This window comes from Lycorma delicatula, chromosome 2 (genome assembly GCF_047948215.1).
Source record: "Lycorma delicatula isolate Av1 chromosome 2, ASM4794821v1, whole genome shotgun sequence".
NCBI lineage: Eukaryota > Metazoa > Arthropoda > Insecta > Hemiptera > Fulgoridae > Lycorma > Lycorma delicatula.
Window position 1 is genome coordinate 226107099 of NC_134456.1, and position 19559 is coordinate 226126657.

Below are 19559 nucleotides of genomic sequence, written 5' to 3' on the forward strand. Positions count from 1 at the left end.
ACTAGCAAAGTTAGCACAAAAGAAATAGATTATGTCTGTTTCAGAAATATTAACTTAAGAAGTGAAAAATTGAAAAAAGAGTATTATTTTATAAAATTCAAAATGTTATCTTCATAGATACACAAACTATAAAACTTATATATATCTTATACTGCTTCAACTTTTGCTTGAGCTGTTGAGACACTAGGCAAAAAAGGGACTAAAAAAGGCTTCTTTAATAAATAAAAATTGTATATCTTACAAGGTTTATCAAACAAATCCAACACACCTGAAAAACTATTTATGTTTAAATGACGTTTTTTTTTTTTTGTCTTCAGTCATTTGACTGGTTTGATGCAGCTCTTCAAGATTCCCTATCTAGTGCTAATCGTTTCATTTTGGTATACCCCCTACATCCTACATCCCTAGCAATTTGTTTTACATATTCCAAATGGCCTGCCTACACAATTTTTTCCTTCTACCTGTCCTTCCAATATTAGAGCGACTATTCCAGGATGCCTTAGTATGTGGCCTATAAGTCTGTCTCTTCTTTTAACTATATTTTTCCAAATGCTTCTTTCTTCATCTATTTGCCGCAACACCTCTTCATTTGTCACTTTATCCATCCACCTGATTTTTAACATTCTCCTATAGCACCACATTTCAAAAGCTTCTAATCTTTTCTTCTCAGATACTCCGATTGTCCAAGCTTCACTTCCATATAAAGCGACGCTCCAAACATATACTTTCAAAAATTTTTTCCTGACATTTAAATTAATTTTTGATGCAAACAAATTATATTTCTGAGTGAAGGCTCGTTTCGCTTGTGCTATTCGGCATTTTCTATCGCTCCTGCTTCGTCCATCTTTAGTAATTCTACTTCCCAAATAACAAAATTCTTCTACCTCCATAATCTTTTCTCCTCCTATTTTCACATTGATTGGTCCATCTTTGTTATTTCTAATACATTTCATTACTTTTGTTTTGTATTTGTTTATTTTCATGCGATAGTTCTTGCGTAGGACTTCATGTATGCCATTCATTGTTTCTTCTAAATCCTTTTTAATCTAGGCTAGAATTACTATATCATCAGCAAATCGTAGCATCTTTATCTTTTCACCTTGTACTGTTACTCCGAATCTAAATTGTTCTTTAACATCATTAACTGCTAGTTCCATGTAAAGATTAAAAAGTAACGGCGATAGGGAACATCCTTGTCGGACTCCCTTTCAAATCACGTTTACACGGCTATTTTCTAACTATTTTCAAAACCAGTTCAATGACTTTTGCTAACATTCAACAGGTTTCTAGCAATGAATTAGTTAATAACAAGAATTCATAATGATCCATACAAAAATAACAGATTTCTGTTCAATAGAATAGATTATCTGAAAGTATTCAATATTTATTCATACAAAAATTAATATATCTCATATCTATTTTAACCATCAAACGACATATAAACCATACTTAATTTGAAAAGGACAGTATGAGCATCACAGTACTCCTGTTATATTTGAAAGATGGTTAAAAATAAAAAAAATTATAATCCAATTCTATTTTAACAACAAAAAGGTATAATACATTAATAAAGACTTATTTCCAAACAAATATTAAAAACAGAATTAAGCACATATAATAACTCATAAAACAATAAAACAAAAACAAAACTGAAACTGATAAGATGAACTAAAACCTTAAATACATTTTAATTATATTATATATACAATAACAAATTTGTAATGTGATAAAGGGTATTATTTTTTTTTAAATCTACATTAGAAAATCATGGTATAATGGAATATATATTATATATATATATATATATATATATTCTTACAAGAACATAAAAAAAGTATGTATATATGTTCATTTCCATCACTTCATTAATTGACTCTCCATATGTAATACAGTTTTCAAAATTAATCAATAAATAACCAAATTACGTGGGTTATTTTTTTTCCAAGATCCGATCGGTCACTAAATGAAAGCCCGTGCAAAAATCAGATGAACCTTTGCGCATATGCGTTGCACAATGTCTCTAGTATGTCCTTCAATCACGCCACGTCACTTCGTTTAGTTCTGAACACGCAGCTAGCATGTAAACATGTCTACAACAATAGCATCTCCCGCCAAGTGTGAAGTGCGTGCGGCAATTCGATTTCTTCAAGCTGAGGGCTGTAATACAGCTGAAATTCATCGACGAATAAGTAATGTGTACGATGAAATTTTAATGAGTGACAGCAAAGTGCGACAATGGTGCAGGAATTTTAAAGCAGGACATACAAATGTTCATGATGCAGGTGATCAGGGAGCGAGTGTCAACCGATGATCTCATTGAGCGAGTGGATGAGGCCATTCGATAAAATCGTCAGTTTGCAATTTCTGTATTGAGTGATTCGTTTCCTGAAATTTCAAGGTCAGCTCTCTACACCATTATGAGTGAGAGCCTTCAGTACCGCAAACTGTGTGCAAGATGGGTTCCCAAGATGCTGTCCAACCATTACAAAACAATGAGAATGGACGCCTCCCTAACGTTTCTCCACCGCTACCACAATGAAGGTGAAGATTTTTTGAACAAAATTGTCACAGGGGATGAGACACGAGTCCATTTCGAAACTGAAGAAACAAAAGAACAATCCAAATAGTGGAGGCATTCTCATTCTCCCAGTAAACCAAAGAAGTTCAAGCGAACCTTCTCCAACAGAAAGTGTATGGCTACTGTGTTCCGGGACCGGAATGGAGTTCTCTTGGTGGAATTCATGGAACGTGGCACGACTATTACTGCAGCCTCATACTGCGTGACTCTTCAACGTCTACGAAGGGCGATTCAAAATAAGCGGAAAGGAATGTTGTTATCAGGCATTCTCTTTCTCCATGACAATGGTTGGTCGCACACTGCAGCTGTAACAAAGAAGCTCCTGCAGCGTTTTCGTTGGGAAGTGTTTGATCACCCACCATACAGCCTGGACTTGGTTCCATCCGATTTTCACCTATTTGTTCACATGAAACACTGGCTAGGAGGACAACATTTTGGCACAGACATCGAGCTGCAGACCAGCGTAGAAACATGGCTGAAAACACAGGCGGCTCTGTTCTATTGGAAAATTGGTACCACACTACAACAAATGTCTAAATCGGAGTGGTGACTATGTAGAGAAATAACGTAACTATGTAATTACCTGTTACAAATAAAAAATCGTTTATTTTCACTGTGGTTCTAATTTCGTGACCGATCGAACCTTGAAAAAAAATAACCCTCGTATAACTGTATATCAAAAGCTCATATTTATTCTGTAGCTCTACAGATAAGAACTTAGAAAAAAAAATTATGAATTCATTTATTTGCTACCAATAAAAATCTTAAAAAAGTTTTTTTTCTTTTACTTTGCTATTCATTGTTAAAATTTATTTTCACAGATAAGAACTTAGAAGGAAAGTTTAAACTGTTCAGGCCAAACATTAGCACAAATGTGTTGTGTAGTAATTAAATTCCTAAAAGTAATGTCTCAACAATATAGATGTTATACATTCGTCGAATATACAATTATATTGGATAATATTCAATGAATTAAATATCTTTATTTTAAAGATATAATTTATTAATTTCTTTTATCAGAGAAAAATCAAAACAATAATGTCTCAACTAAAATAAAAGAAAATAATTCGTTCAAAATGAAATTATGTTGTTAAAATTATTGATAAAGTAGTATTACAAAAATGCTATTTTTAATTTTACCCGTCACATTCAGACAACAAATAGTTCAGTCAGTAACTCAAATCATTAAACAATAAGTTATTTTTCATTAAACAAGACGAGTGAACTAGAAACTCAACATTACAATGTGGTGTCAGATCAAGAATGATTGTAATGTTACAAAAAATCATTATAAAATATAGAATAAGTAATAAACTGAGAAAAAAATATCACAGAATAGAATAGAGAATATTAGTATTACATTAATTTTTTTTTTGTAAATAATTAATTCATTACTACATTAAGATGAAAATTTGTGTATGGGAATGTTAAAAAAAAAAATACTGAATTTAAACCACAGAAGTTGGCAGGTATCATTTTTCTCAACATTTTTAAAATAAGTTAAACCAATTTCTCACATGTTTATTAAAAAAAACCCAAAAAATATAAATTCTTTTTAAAAAGTTTCAACACTAAATTAATGTTTGTTTGTTTTCTCAAACCAGTTTTCCAGCTATTGACAGGTCTGGGTGTCAGTGTAAGCAAATGTAATTACAACTACTGGCTTGCCAGGCCAGATGTAGTGCAATGAAAACAAGCACGTAGTCTGGAATAAACTCCAGTAAACCACTCCAAAGATGTGTAGTTAATTGAAATCCAAACACAGTATCCACAGTCTAGCATTAAGATCTATATAAAAGCAACTGCCTTTACAAGGACTTGAACCTTAGAACTCTCAACTTTGAAAATCAGCTGATTTTGCAATGATGAAGTTTAATTGCTGGACTAATTTTTTTTAAATCTGAAGGCAATTTTTCAGTAGGGCAGAATCATTAGAAGATTTGCTTTAAAAAACAAAAAAAAAGGAGAAATTTTGTTTTGTCCCATCAGTCAGACCCTCTATTCCCACCAATACCTACCATTCTTTCACAAGTGACATCATAAAAAAAATAACTGTTTATGTAATTGGGCATAATGCTTGAATAAAATAATTACATTTTTTTTTACAATTATAACTAGTTAACCATTTTAATAATGAGACCAACGTGAGTGAAATGATGAGAGTTTTTAATTTTACATTATTTTAAACCTATTGTGAGAAATCCAACAACAGGAGTGATTCATTATTTACCAAAGCAAAGATGTGATATCAGATATATAGATAATATTTTGAAGATTTTAAAATATTAAAATGATGAACATATTTAAACAAGTTTCTGTAGGACCTAGTATCTTTTGCTTTCCAAATACTGTTCTCATAAGCACCATACTGTTTATGCTAAGTAACTAAGTCTAGTTACTTAGAAAGAAAAAAAAATGTTCAGCGAATGGAGAGTTAGATTTTTTTAACATCTCAGACATCTAAGTTCACAATTAGAAGATAAGAGTTGCACTTTTGACGAAAGAATTTTTTCTCTTCTTTCTTTTGTGTTGCTATTCTACATTCTTTTCTGTTCTGCGCTAATCATTAAACCTCAATTTATTTCCTACATCCTTGAATATATGTCTTACATTATAAAAATATTTTTCTTTCTCTATAGTTTTTACACTCTATTAAAAAATTAGATAAACCTGGATATATTAATAAACAAATCTATAGTTTCTGCAAAGTTTAAAAGAAACATTGGTCTTACAGACGAAAATGTTGCCAGATGTGTCATAATGATATAAATATGCGTGTAGTGAATGACATGGTGGGATGGTCACTCTTCTTGCTAGCGCTCACACACTACTATTATTTTCAACAACAGCAACCGTTTTCACAAAAAAGAGTATGCTACTTCTTTAACAGCAAAGCTGATGAGGTGATCACAGAATAAAGAGAACATTATTAATTAAAAAAGAGAGTAACTTAACTTTGACAATAGGGGCCACAATATGTACCACTGTCATTTAAAGTAGTGCTATTCACTAAGTCCTGCATACAGTGATGTAGTGTTCTTGAATCTACATTTGATCCTAGCAAACCTCAGGCTAGAATAGCAGGCTATCCACATGCAATAACACAAAGGAAAACTTCTAAGGGGAAAAAATGAAATCCAAAAAAATGTTAAAATACAACCGATATAGTTCACTAAGATAATGATATTCATTTCAATAACTATGAATGCAGTTTAAATCCTGTAAAAATATACGCACAAAACTAAGGAAACAGACTGAATATTCTACAAAAAAAAGTTGAAAGCAAAGCTTTCTTCATTTTAAATTCTAGTTTATAAACTTGTTAAAATACTATCACCTAAACTGCAATAATAAAAACTAAGAGTACAAGTTACCTCAAGTAAAAGTGGTCCAAAGATATCGTTAGCTAGGATGGTAGGTTTGGAGGAAGATACCTCTCCCTGTTGTACAGCATCACTGTTAGCGGACCCCTGCTGCTTTTTAATTCCTCGTATCTGTAATCAAGTGAAATACATAAAGTGGATTATAAAAAAAAAAATTATTTTCAAATAGTAAAAAATGCAGTTTCATATGCATAAACCATACTGTGTATCTTGTATAATCAAATCATTGAACAAAAATGCATACAGAAATTCTATGGAGAATGCAATAATTCCTGTTTTAATTTTAACCATTACATTAAAAAAAAGAATTCTTTCATTTCCAGAATATTAAAAAAACATTTTACTATTTTTAACAAACTTCAAGTTAGATGTTAAATATAACAAATCAATATCGATATATGAAATTTATTAAAATAATTCAACGATCTAAAAAAAATTCTTATACTACAAGAGAAATTCAACTCTTTCTTAATAAACTAGTACAAATGGTACAAACAGAAATAGATCCTGAAATCAAAATCTAATCAGAAAAGATTAATAAGTAACAACCATGCTTGTGAATGAGTAAAATAATATCTTTAAGATACCCTAATACTGTCCTGGCTCTATAGTCTCTGTATGAAGGCATTTTTGTCGCAGTATACACTTAAGCTGATCAACTAAACATCACATAAGTTCAGCTCAGGAAAAATTTTGTAATATCCCGAGAGATTTTGGGTATAACGACCACCTCCTGTCTGTAGCGAGCCTTAAGCTTTCTTGTTGACATGTTTTTTCTTATCACATACTACTTTCTTATTTTGATTTTCTCTTCACCATTACAAAACCTGTGGGTGCAGGTCTTATGTTTTATGTCCTCCAAGCTAGTTATGTTATAAGAGCTAGGCGCTACAGCTCTTCTGCTAGAAAATGGTATGGCGATTCGCAATGGGCCAATTCAGGGATTTCGTTTTGAAATTAAATCAGTAAAAATGCCTGCATAATAAATTCCAATAGCAATGATTGAAATTCAATCTTATAAACAAAACATGAACCATGAAATTTTTGTAGTACTTAACAATACATGTTAAAATTTATTTAATTTATACAACTAATTTATTTTATAACTATACCTTGCATTGCTAATCAAATGAATAAACACACAAATTTCTAATTAGAAAAACGTTTTACCATAGTTTCCAAAAAAAAACTAATAAGAGTAAGCAAGAACTAAAATTCAAAAAACTAGTTTTAATTTTATAAAATAACAAAATGCCTTTATTAATAATATTTTAACAAAATATATTATGTTATATAAAATAAAACACAAATCAAAAACTTTAAAATGAAAATCAAATATTAATGTAGTTAAAAAAAACTAACACTGCGCACACAATTTTCTTGATCATTTAACCATCAGAGAAGTAAGGTTTTTTTTTTAAGAAAAAAAATAATAATTTACTATTTTTATGTAATTTGTAAAATAACACCATGAAAAATAAACAATCATCAAAATGAATCATATCACAAAAAAATACGTTTTCCACTAATTTCAATATGAATTAACACTGCTTCTTCCTTAACTTTACCTCTCTCATCAGAATAATATGAAAGACAAATCTCAAAAGATATAATGAAATAAAATTCTGGGCAAAGTAAAATAAGTAAATTAAATATGATCTTGATTAACATAGAAGCATGTGAATTAATGAATCAGCAACACCAGATACATTTAGGAATATTTTACATAAATATACTATAACCCAGTGGCTTCACCCGCGATATATGGTGACTTGTGTTTCCTGATGCAGACAATTTTTTTGTTTTATTTTGTTTTTTAGCTAAATAACCAAGGACAGTACCTCTCTCATCAGAATAATATGAAAGACAAATCTCAAAAGATATAATGAAATAAAATTCTGGGCAAAGTAAAATAAGTAAATTAAATATGATCTTGATTAACATAGAAGCATGTGAATTAATGAATCAGCAACACCAGATACATTTAGGAATATTTTACATAAATATACTATAACCCAGTGGCTTCACCCGCGATATATGGTGACTTGTGTTTCCTGATGCAGACAATTTTTTTGTTTTATTTTGTTTTTTAGCTAAATAACCAAGGACAGGTGCAGCCAATCAAGTCACACATACAGTGACAGTGTCAATGGCTGTGTTGTTTGAACCACTGTGCTGTCATAACCACACTGTGCTGACACTGTGTTGTCATCACACACCCTCACCCTTAAAAAAATCTGAAAATGATTTAAGGTATTTATCTGAATAATATTTGCAAGCCCACATCTATTGAATATCTCATTTAGTTTAGATGGAAATGGGGAAAATTTGCAACTATTGTTCAAAATATTTTACTTTTTTTCACCCTTTCAATGTTGAATTTAAAAAAAAGTTGAAGATAGATTTTAGACATTCAGATGAAGATAACAAAGACCAAAGATCAAGTTGATATTTTCATTTGTATCTGAGAAATTGAAAAAATAATCAGGTTTAAAAAAATTCAAAAATTCAATTTAATCCTTTAAATTCGGATTTCAAAAGATCTAGAAAATTATTTATAGATATTTATATGAAAATTACACACTAAAAAAAAATCAAGTTGATATTTTCATTTGTTATCAAGAAATAAAAAACACAGAAAAAAAGTTTTGTTGTTACTCCAATTTAACCCTTTAAACTTGGAATTTCAAAAAATCCTTTCTTAGCTATAGCTAAGGGGGTAACAAGTAAAATGATACTACAGAGCATTTTACTAGAAGAGCATATATTACGCAAAGATGAAATAAAAGCAATTTCTATCAAAGTGGATGGAAGACTAGGTAAAGATTGTATAATGCAGACGATCAACATTAAATAAGAAAAAATATAAAAAAAATTAATGGAGAAAACCATTAAATAATACTTCAAACAAAAGTAAAACTTTCAACAAAAAAATAGTTAATAGAATATTTTGTACCATGTCAAGAAAATACAAAGAAAATGGTAAATTTTAACATGAACAAACATAATAACTCCTTCCCTTTTTTTATTATACAAAATTTCATGCAGTCTAGCTGATAATAAATACATCTGATGTTGAGCTAGCTGATAATAAATACATCTGATGTGGAAAAACAGCCAGTTATATAATATCTCACTTTGTGGGGAACTGGCTAGTAGAATATTTCCCTAATATTACTTCTACCTGTCATGAGGCAATTGAAGGGAGTAACCAATTTTAGTAATCGCTTACTAGACATGTTTGCTTCTGTCCGGAAACATAATTAATAATTCTGTGATGTTAAACAGGCCTGTAATTTTTCAGTCACACATATGGTCTCGATTACTTGAGGATCATCATGACTAACGCTTTCATTTAAGGAGCACCTAATGAAAAGTGGAGAGAAATTGAAAGCGAGAAACAAAATTATACATAAGCTCTGTGGAACAATCGGCTCTGAACCTTGTCTTCTAGGCTGCAGAATATTGTGCACCAGTATGGCTTAACAGCCCTTATGTTCATAGAATTAATACTCAACTTAATAACACTATGAGAATGATTGCCGGGATTATCAGGTCTACTCCTGTGGAATGGCTCCCAGTATTGAGCCACATATCACCACCAAACCTGCACCATACGAACACTCTTATAAGAGAGTACAAGAAGATTATGGACAATCGAAACCTACCAATACATGAGGACATTCAGGATGCCAATCGTGGTCGCCTTCGATCTAGAAAGCCACCTATCAAAACAGCAATTACTGCCACAGAGGAAGGATTTAATCTGACTAATGCCTGGCATCAAGAATGGACCACAAAGCACAATAACCAAATCCCACATATTACTCAAAAGCCGCCGGGATTTGACTTGCCACATAAGACATGGTCAATGCTAAACAGAATATGAACTCAGCATGGTAGGTGCACCTATTTCCTATATAAATGGGGTAAAACACCAACGCCCCTTTGCAACTGTGGTGAAAATCAAACTGTTAAACACATCACAGAAGTTTGCCCTAGGACAGCTTATGAAGGGACTTGTGAAGATTTGCTTACGGCGACTCCAGAATCAGTAGGTTATATTAATTTGTTCATGTTTGTTTGTATTTTTTTACTGTAATTGGTATTGTGTCTTGGTGCCATGCGCTAAATAAATAAATCGTGACTAACAGCTGTGACAATTTATGGCAATACAACAACAAAAAAGATCTCTAAGTTTATATTTTTGTAATAGACCTATAACTTGTACATTTTAATCATCCCAACCAAATAAAAAGTTCTAATCGCCAAATTTAATGATGATCATACCAGGTGTCTACAATCCGAAAAAGTAATCCAAGAAATAAATAATAATAAAAAATAGCAAGCAAAGTTAATGTCTGTAATAAAAAATAATGCTGACAACATTTTAAGATACAAATATCACGAAGCAACTACACAGTATATAAGTATGCCTATCTTATGAACTGTTGTTAATCAGCAACCAACAGTTTAGCGATACCATTTCAACATTATACACCCGTATAATATTTGATTTTTTATCAAACATACAATACACCAATAAACACCTCAGTTCTGATAGCTAAAATGCAACCACTATTATAAACACATCTTCCCTTTTAATAATCTACATAAGACAAATTCCTTAAATGAAAATTAAATATCATCGACAAATTATATATTTATAAATATATACATATATATCGAATCTGCAGCGAGTCGATCACGTGAAATAAAAAATAAACTTTGATAATATACCTGCTCGACAGTCTGTTGGAGGATGGTGCACTTATCAGGCTTCATAGAGAGAGAGGAGCTCATGTCCGCAAAGCTGGCGGAAATCAGCTCAGCCAGCTCTTCAATGTAAATATTTTCCTGCTCCCTACGGCGCTTCTCATTAAGGCACTTATTACTGAAACGTAAAACAAATAAACACTATCATAATAATTTAATTAATAAACATCAAATATACCGCAAAAGTTTAAAAATATTGTAACAACATAGAACCGTAATTAATCAAATAACTATGAACATTTATTACGTGACAAAATTTACGCTAACTTAAATACTAATTTTGTTAAGCATGACCTGTTGGTATAAGTATATAATTATAGTTAATAAACAAAAAAACTGCTTACCGACCATTGAATTTGACCCGTTCAAGCGCTTCCAGAATTAAAAAAATCCACCAAATTAATTTATACATCTTTTATGAATTAATGAATCTGCATCACCAGGTACATTTAGGAAATTTTTATATAAATATACTAGTAACCCAGAGGCAAATTTAATTTGGTGGACAACAGTCCACCAAATAAAAGACAGTCACACCCATAGACAACAACTGGGACCACCAAATTGACAGGACGTTTACATTGATATAATTTTAAAACATGTGATGACCAACTGTTACATTTTTATACAAATATTACGATTTTATTACAATTTACATGTGAAATTTTAATTAATGTTATAAATAGGACAAATATGAGAGTTCCTGAAGATGGAATTTAATTCTGAAAGCGCTTGAATGCATCGAATTCAATTGTTGGCAAGCGGTTTTTTTTATATTAACTTAAATACTATGTTAAAATTAAACCAGATTATGTTGGTACAACAAATGTTACACACATTAATTTTAATTAGTATCATTAACTGCAATTAACAGTATATGATATCGCATTTATTGAGAAATTTATAAGTTATTAAAAAAAATTTTTATTATTAAAAAAAAAATTAAGTTATAAAATTGAAGACAACGCATACGGTTTAAATTATTTACTTACTTTCATACTAATCGTTTGGTTAACACAAGTGACTTCCAAAAATGTGTAATTGAGCAAATAAAGTGAAAGATGAAAAGACATTTCACTTTATATAGAGAATTAAGCGATAAATATTTATCTTTAAAAAATGTTATTTTTTACTGAGGAATTATTTTTTTAAATTATACCGACCAGTTAAAAAAAAGTACATCAAACATTGGTAAACCTAATATCAAAAGCAGCTTATGTAGTGGGTTTTTAATTGTCATTTTATAATAATAAATAACTGCTTAAAATTAACAATTTTATTCAGAATTATAAAACTTTAATCGGCCTATAATAATCGGATCTAACCTGAACCTTTTATTTCATAATAAAATTTGTAGTACCGTGTGAACACCAGGCCATTATGCTCCACTTGGTATAGATAATTAAACGATTCAATATTACTAGCAAAAATAAATACGGCTCTTTATCGCTGCTAACGTACATCGTACAATAAAATTGGTAATTAACGACACATCCTAGCTGTCCACTACAGAGGGGATGTATCCCGGTTACAAGAATACAATCGCGAAAAGGAGTTGGGACGTAATCGGTATTCATCACTGAACCACATCGGGATTACATCGTACGATTCATTCGCTTAAGACCACCGGACCTGATAAGCGTATTCAAATTAAAATTAGTTTTTCTGGGAATTATCAATCGCATATGTTCTACATAAACTGTCCTGACAAACGGTTCGATACTTCTCATATCAGGGCATTTTTATAACAAATTAGTTGCGGGGTGATGAGAAATAAATTAATAAATGATTTCATTAATAAAAACGAAATTAAAGCAGAGCTTTTAAATTAAGAAAATCCTTCACAATGTAATGTTCTATTTATTAAAAAAATCGAATTTAATCACGCAAAGATCTAGAGATTAGATAACTGATAAATTTATAATAATCTGGATTATTATCGGTATACAGGTAACCGAACTCTTCTAGGTAAAATCGGTTTAAATTTTAATGCCTAAGGTAAAAAAAATAAACCATTAATGCTCACCGCACGCAAAGAACGAGAATTATATTTTATTTATCAGGTATCCCGTTTAAAATTGTAATAGGTGCGGATAAGATAAAATTAAAATCTGTAAGTTAACATGACTCTAATGTACATAAATTACATACACGCGTGCTTAAACTATAGAAATGGAAGCAAATAATTTACAAATATTTTATAGGGATAGTGAAATAACGATTTATAAAACCGCCAAGCATAACGAGGAAGAACAGGGATAAAAAGAAAACGAATCACAGAAAATGAAATAATGTTACACACGAATGCCTCCTGACCCTGTAGCACTCGCTACAGTAAAGTTATACGGCAAAAAGAAAACGATTAAAAAAATAAATAAAAAAGTTTAATAGTACACTGGAACAATTATAAGTCCGATGATGTAGCAAAAACAAACTGCGTTATGAAATACATTTTCACTTTTCAATGTTGAACTTCACCTTCCCACCCTACCGCACGACTAATAGAAGTAGACATTACGCCCTCCCTTCCGTCCCTGCCTAAAGAAACTTTCTCTTCGATCTTGTGCACTTGGCCTCACTTAAAACGCTGCCGATTTACACGGCCCGGAATCGGCGACAGTATGCGCGTACTACATCCGCTAAATCTGCTGTTCGGTTTAATTCAGCCGAATATATTTTAACAATACCTATAACCTAACCTAATAAACTACAAGCATTACAGGTGTGGGGTATTCAAAGAGATATCTACAAAAAGCAAGAAATTTATTTCAACCGAATCAAAGACGTTCTTGATACCCTCCCGAAAACAAAAACTTTTGCGTAAAACGGTCACTTTACAGCTACAAAAGAAAATAAGAATTACGAAATTAAATCCAGCCACGTAAACATGAGATCAAATAACATTGTTATAAAAGGATGGAAAAATACAAAGTATTCTTTAGTTTAATATATTTTACATGAATATAATAGAGGTAATACAATTCTATGACCGCAGTTAATCAAGCCTATAAAACTAACGGTAAAATTTGAAAAAAAAAATAATAATTTTATTTTTTTTATTTATACAGATTTATTACAAGAATCAATGCAAAATAAAATTGTTAAATTATAATTAAACAGGACACAAATTTACATTAAAATAAAATTTACACTTGCATCGTAATTCGACAAGTGTATTTTCAACGCGAATAAGGATCGCTAAATTACAATTCGATTTTTTAAGTTATATACTACAAAACAAGCTCCAAAAAACCGGGTAAATAATGTTGTTCCTATAATATTATTATTATTTGAACGAACAAAAAAAGAAGTATTATTTAAAACGGGAATAATACACATCAACACACATAAAAGTAGTTAGGATAGTAGAAACGTTTTCTACAATCGGCTAAAATACATCTAACATCGTATCAAGATAAAACCGGAAAACGCGAATATAATTCTACAACATACGTATGAATCCGCTGCACATATAGTTTTAACAAAATAAAAAAAAAAATCATTTAATTTTGTCATCACTTACTCCATTTGATAATTATGATGAATAGACCCCGACCACCTGTACAATATTAAATTGGCCTCGTTTAAACTAAAACGTATAATAAAACATACGGACGGATAATACATTACCGGCGGGCTCATTTACACTCGTACCGAGCCGAGCGCCACTTGACAGCACGTCAGGTCAGCATAACAATAAAACATTCTGATTGGCTGTCGGATCAGCAGCGTGTCAATGATGCAACCTGATGACTACGCGTTCTTTGTCACCTACTTGCTGTCGTATCCTTAGTTTCTAACAAACTCCTAACTTTATACGACGAAACAAAATACAGGAAAAAAAAACAATGAAAAAAGAAAAACGATACGCTGCCTTGTATAAATGAAGACAATTCTAAATTTAAACCGGTCGTATGAAACACAACGTGCGTATTAAACGTGCGCACATGTGTCGCATAAATACATAAATCGTATCGTGATGTTCATAGAATCCACGTAAGGTTTAATACAATTTAAATTCGATAAAAATAAATTTATAGAACGTATGACAGAGAAAATATCTGAATATTTACAAATTTACATTACGATTACAAAATAAAAACGTATACAGCATTATAAACCATTTACTATAAATCCCCTTAAAATTGTACCGACGAAAAAAATTTAAGTAATCTCATAATTTTCAACACGATACCTAAATAAAAGGGAAAAATCAACATTATTTTATTACACTCTGTATACATATTATAAAGTTCTCGTTATTTTGTTTGATCAGAAATAAAAAAATTAAAACGATTTCATATTTTAGCATGTAAGGACGTCATTAAATTTTCTTTTGAAAGACAATGAGTTAGTATTAAAAAAAACCTGACAACACAACTGTGGGCTGTTTCTGACGCACGGCTTACAAACACTTTTTTTAATTATAATGAATAATTAATAAAAAAACAATGGCTATGTAAAACCGTTTAAAGTTTTTAAACCACAATAAATAAATAAACAAATGCTGTGTTAGCAAATGAACGAACTAATAAAAGAAAAAAAAACAAATTATGAAACAGTACGATTACCGGTAACAATTATTGTTTGGAACGGTTGGAAAATTTTAAACGTTTTAATCTTTTTAAGAATTTTTTTAAGCGTGGCCGTTGGTATAAGTGTATAATTAAAGTTAATATAAAAAAAAAACCGCTTACCAACGATTAAATTCGAAGCGTTCAAGCGCTTTCGGAATTAAATTCCATCTTCAGAAACTCTCATACTCGTCCTATTTGTAATAGTAATTAAAAATTCACATGTACATTATAAAAAATTTGGTATTTGCTTAAAACATAACAGTCGGTCGTTATATCTTATAAAATTATGTCAAATTATGTCGACTGAGTGGTCTTCGTCCTGTCAATTTAGTGGTCGCACCTGTTATGTTTTAAGCAAATACCACGATTTTTTTTATAATTTACATGTGAAGTTTTAATTACTATTACAAACAGGACAAATAAGAGAGTTCCTGAATATGCAATTTAATTCCGAAAGCGCTTGAACGCTTCGAATTCAATTGTTGGTCAGCGGTTTTTTTTTATATTAACTTTAATTAATCATTTTTATTTTTAGTATAGCAAATTAAATTCAGAAAACTTATAAGAAAATTAACTAACGTTTCAAAATCTAAAAAAGAAATTCAATCTTTCGAAATATTCTAAGGGAATAATAATAATAGGCCACGTACATACTAATTACAAGATCTAAGAACAAATAATAGAAATTTATTAAAAAGCGAGATGCACTATTATGTAACACTAAAGCGGTAAAAATATATTACAGCTAATTACAAATGCAGCGCTAAAGAAACTAGTCTTACTCTATCATCTGACATAAGAAAAATGTTAAATAAATTATCTGAACAAATATTACAATACAGTTGATTATACGCACTTGTATTGGATCAATAACCTCAACAAATGAACCGTGCACTTACATACGTATAACGTTCATACATTAAACTACTGTAAATGCTACGCGGTATCAGTTGTCTAATGCAAAATACACCAGCTTCATAATTACGATATAGAAAACAAGTAAGGATCTAATTCTTAATTTCGCAGAGAAACAATAACGTGCATAAAGCACTTATATATGGTAATATCTTTCACTTAATGCGGAGATCGATTAATAATTATTTTTAGATTTACACAAAAAAGTGATCTATTTACTACTATTCTAATTATTAATCTTTTATTTTTTCCCGTTTAGACTCCGGGGATTACCGTTCAGGTATTGCTTCAGAGAATGAATGAAGATGATATGTATGAGTGTAAATGAAGTATAGTATTGTGCAGTCTTAGTTTGACCATTCCTGAGATGTGTGGTTAACCCAACCACCAAAGAACACCGGTATCCACCGATCTAGTGTTCAAATCCGTATAAAAGTAACTGCCTTTACTAGGATTTCAAAGCTGGAACTCTCGACTTCCAAATCGGCTGATTTGAGAAGACGCGTTCACCAATAGACCGTTCCGGTAGGTTCTAATTATTAATGCGCATAAACAATACCCAACTCACAACATATATAATATAAGTTTCATATACGTGCTTACACATCCTTTTAATTCTGTAAACCTGAATATTCTATAATTTAAACAAAATGTAAAATATGAAATACATTAAAAAAAAAACACAGGGAAATAATATAGTGTGATAGGATAACAAACAAAATCGATCCCACAGGACATGTCCAAACGAAACGGAAAATAGTGAAGTGACAAACAAAAATGAACATTTTGCGCCGAAAATAAATAGCAACGTATTTAAAACTTCGTAATTAAATTAAACCCATATATGAGCAATAATTCTGTCGACAAGATAACCTGCTTATACTTCAAATAATAACAAATTTGTATTGTAACTTTTCCTTCTCGATGGTATATAAATTCTTAAATGTCACCGACACTGAATTACATTTATATTACTACACATTTAAAATTTAATTACCTTTCAAAGCCGCAAAATAAAACAGAAATCTACTGTTGAGTAACTCAGTCTTTTTTCAGCATTTAGATTGATTCGTAGCTAAATATTTACTTCTTTTTTTTGTCTTCAGTCATTTCACCGGTTTGATGCAGCTCTCCAAGATTCCCTATCTAGTACTAGTATACCCTCTACATCCTACATCCCTAACAATTTGTTTTACATATTCCAAACGTGGCCTGCCTACACAATTTTTCTTCCAATATTAAAGCGACTATTCCAGGATGCCTTAGTATGTGGCCTACAAGCCTGTCTCTTCTTTTAACTATATTTTTCCAAATGCTTCTTTCTTCATCTATTTGCCGCAATACCTCTTCATTTGTCACTTTATCACCCATTTGATATTTAACAATCTCCTATAGCACCGCATTTCAAAAGCTTCTAATCTTTTCTTCTCAGATATTCCGATTATCCAAGTTTCACTTCCATATAAAGCGACCCTCCAAACATATTCTTTCAAAAATCTTTTCCTGACATTTAAATTAATTTTCGATGTAAACAAATTATATTTCTTACTGAAGGCACGTTTCGCTTGTGCTATTCGGCATTTAAAATAAAGAAATATAAGTATTTAAAGTCCGATTAATAATATAAAATATAAATGTATGAAATAATAGAAAAATAAATATTTGAAGATGCAAAATAAATAGAAATTGAAATGGAAATTACGGAAATTATTTGTGCAAATATTTATGCAAGTTAAATAATATTATTTATCTGAAAGGAAATCGAAAACTATTGTTTCAGATACACCGGTGGGAAGATCGATTAGGTGGGACGTTTCGATCGGGAAAATGCTTCGCTATTGCCGAAGAGTGGGAGAGAGAGAGTATAAATGAACACAATTTAAAATTTGATAAAAAAATTAAAAAACTCAACTTCACAAATTTTACCTTTCACTTATTCTCCTTCCCCTTTTCCCTTTCCAACTTCTCCGTTTCACCCTTCTCCCTCAACCCTCTCCCAGTATCCTTTTTATCCTTTCCAGTTTTCCCCTTTTCTCTTTCCACCTGTTCCCTTTTTTCCCTTTTGCCCGCGCGTAAATCGGTCCATTAGTTTTTTGAACACACAGCGGACACACATATGAACATGCCTTTTATATATATATATATATATATATATATATATATATATATATATATAGAATAAAAAAGTATGTTTGTATATTTGTTTGTTTGTTTCGTAAATATCTCGACACCGGCCCCACCTAGCGGGTATAGTTTTTGCAAAAATATTGCTTTTCACGTAACTAATATTCATATTCTAAATATGAACCAAATCGTCCATAAATACAATTTTTCTAAATATCTCAACCCCAGCGCCATCTAGCATGTTCATTTTTTGCAGAGATAATTCTTTCCATGCAAGTAACATGTATTCAGAATACGAGACAAATCGGACCGTAAATACAATTTTTCGAAATATCTCGACGCCAGCGCCACCTAACGGGTCCAAACTAATTCAGAAAAACCTTCCCTGGCATGCGTCCAACCGTTCCCCAAAGTTTCATCGCTATCGGATGAACGGTTTAGGAAGGCATAAGCGACATACAGACAGACAAAAATTTATTTTTATATATATAGATGATTATTGTGTTGTATATAGATACGGTCACGTTGTGAATCGGCACTGTTACAAGGGACGTCACTCAACATAAACATGACGAAATCACTAACGCGTTTCAGACGGGCGTGAAGTCAAATTGTTGAAAATAAAAATAAACGGTACTTTTATCATTATTATTAAAAAATTTATTAAATAGATCTAATTAATGAAATTAAAGTGCATAAGTTAATAGAGAAAACAAAACTTAATAAGACCATCCTCGATTATATACAGTTCTAATGAAGCGATATATTTTTAGCTTCAAAATAATCGGCAAAGATATAACGAAATTAAAACAGTAAAATAATTCTAAAAAAAGAAATCATAAAAAAATAATAAAACTTATTTAATATAAATCAAAACAGACAGCATTACTAAAAATCCTGCAATAATTCAGTGCATATGGAGGTTAAAATTTTATACTAGCACTAAAATTTAATCATTATTATATTACCATAAAAACAATAATAAATGTTAAAATAAAGGAAGTATAAAACGGGTGGAATGTAATATAATAGCATTTATTTCACAATACAATGTAAAAGAGAACAGAGAGCGAGTTAAGCCACAACAATTAAGTAATAGGGGAGAGGAGGTTCCACAAGGTGGTCATTTTACCTCACGGTGTGGCCTTCCTTTGTAATACTCTCGATTAAACCGATTAGTTTAACCAATTACAAAACTGAATACGT

General features: G+C 30.8%; 1 protein-coding gene across 6 annotated transcripts in view; it reads right to left on the reverse strand.

The window, feature by feature from the left end:
• Nucleotides 1-19559, reverse strand: part of tai (basic helix-loop-helix family member taiman) — a 735005-nt gene that overhangs the window by 66274 nt on the left and 649172 nt on the right. For all 6 annotated transcript variants that reach the window (XM_075357299.1, XM_075357297.1, XM_075357298.1 and 3 more), the window contains 2 exons: nucleotides 10702-10855; nucleotides 5953-6072 (listed from right to left, as the gene is read on the reverse strand). In XM_075357299.1, the coding sequence (XP_075213414.1) occupies nucleotides 5953-6072; nucleotides 10702-10855 (274 nt within the window). The remainder of the gene's footprint in view (nucleotides 1-5952; nucleotides 6073-10701; nucleotides 10856-19559) is intronic.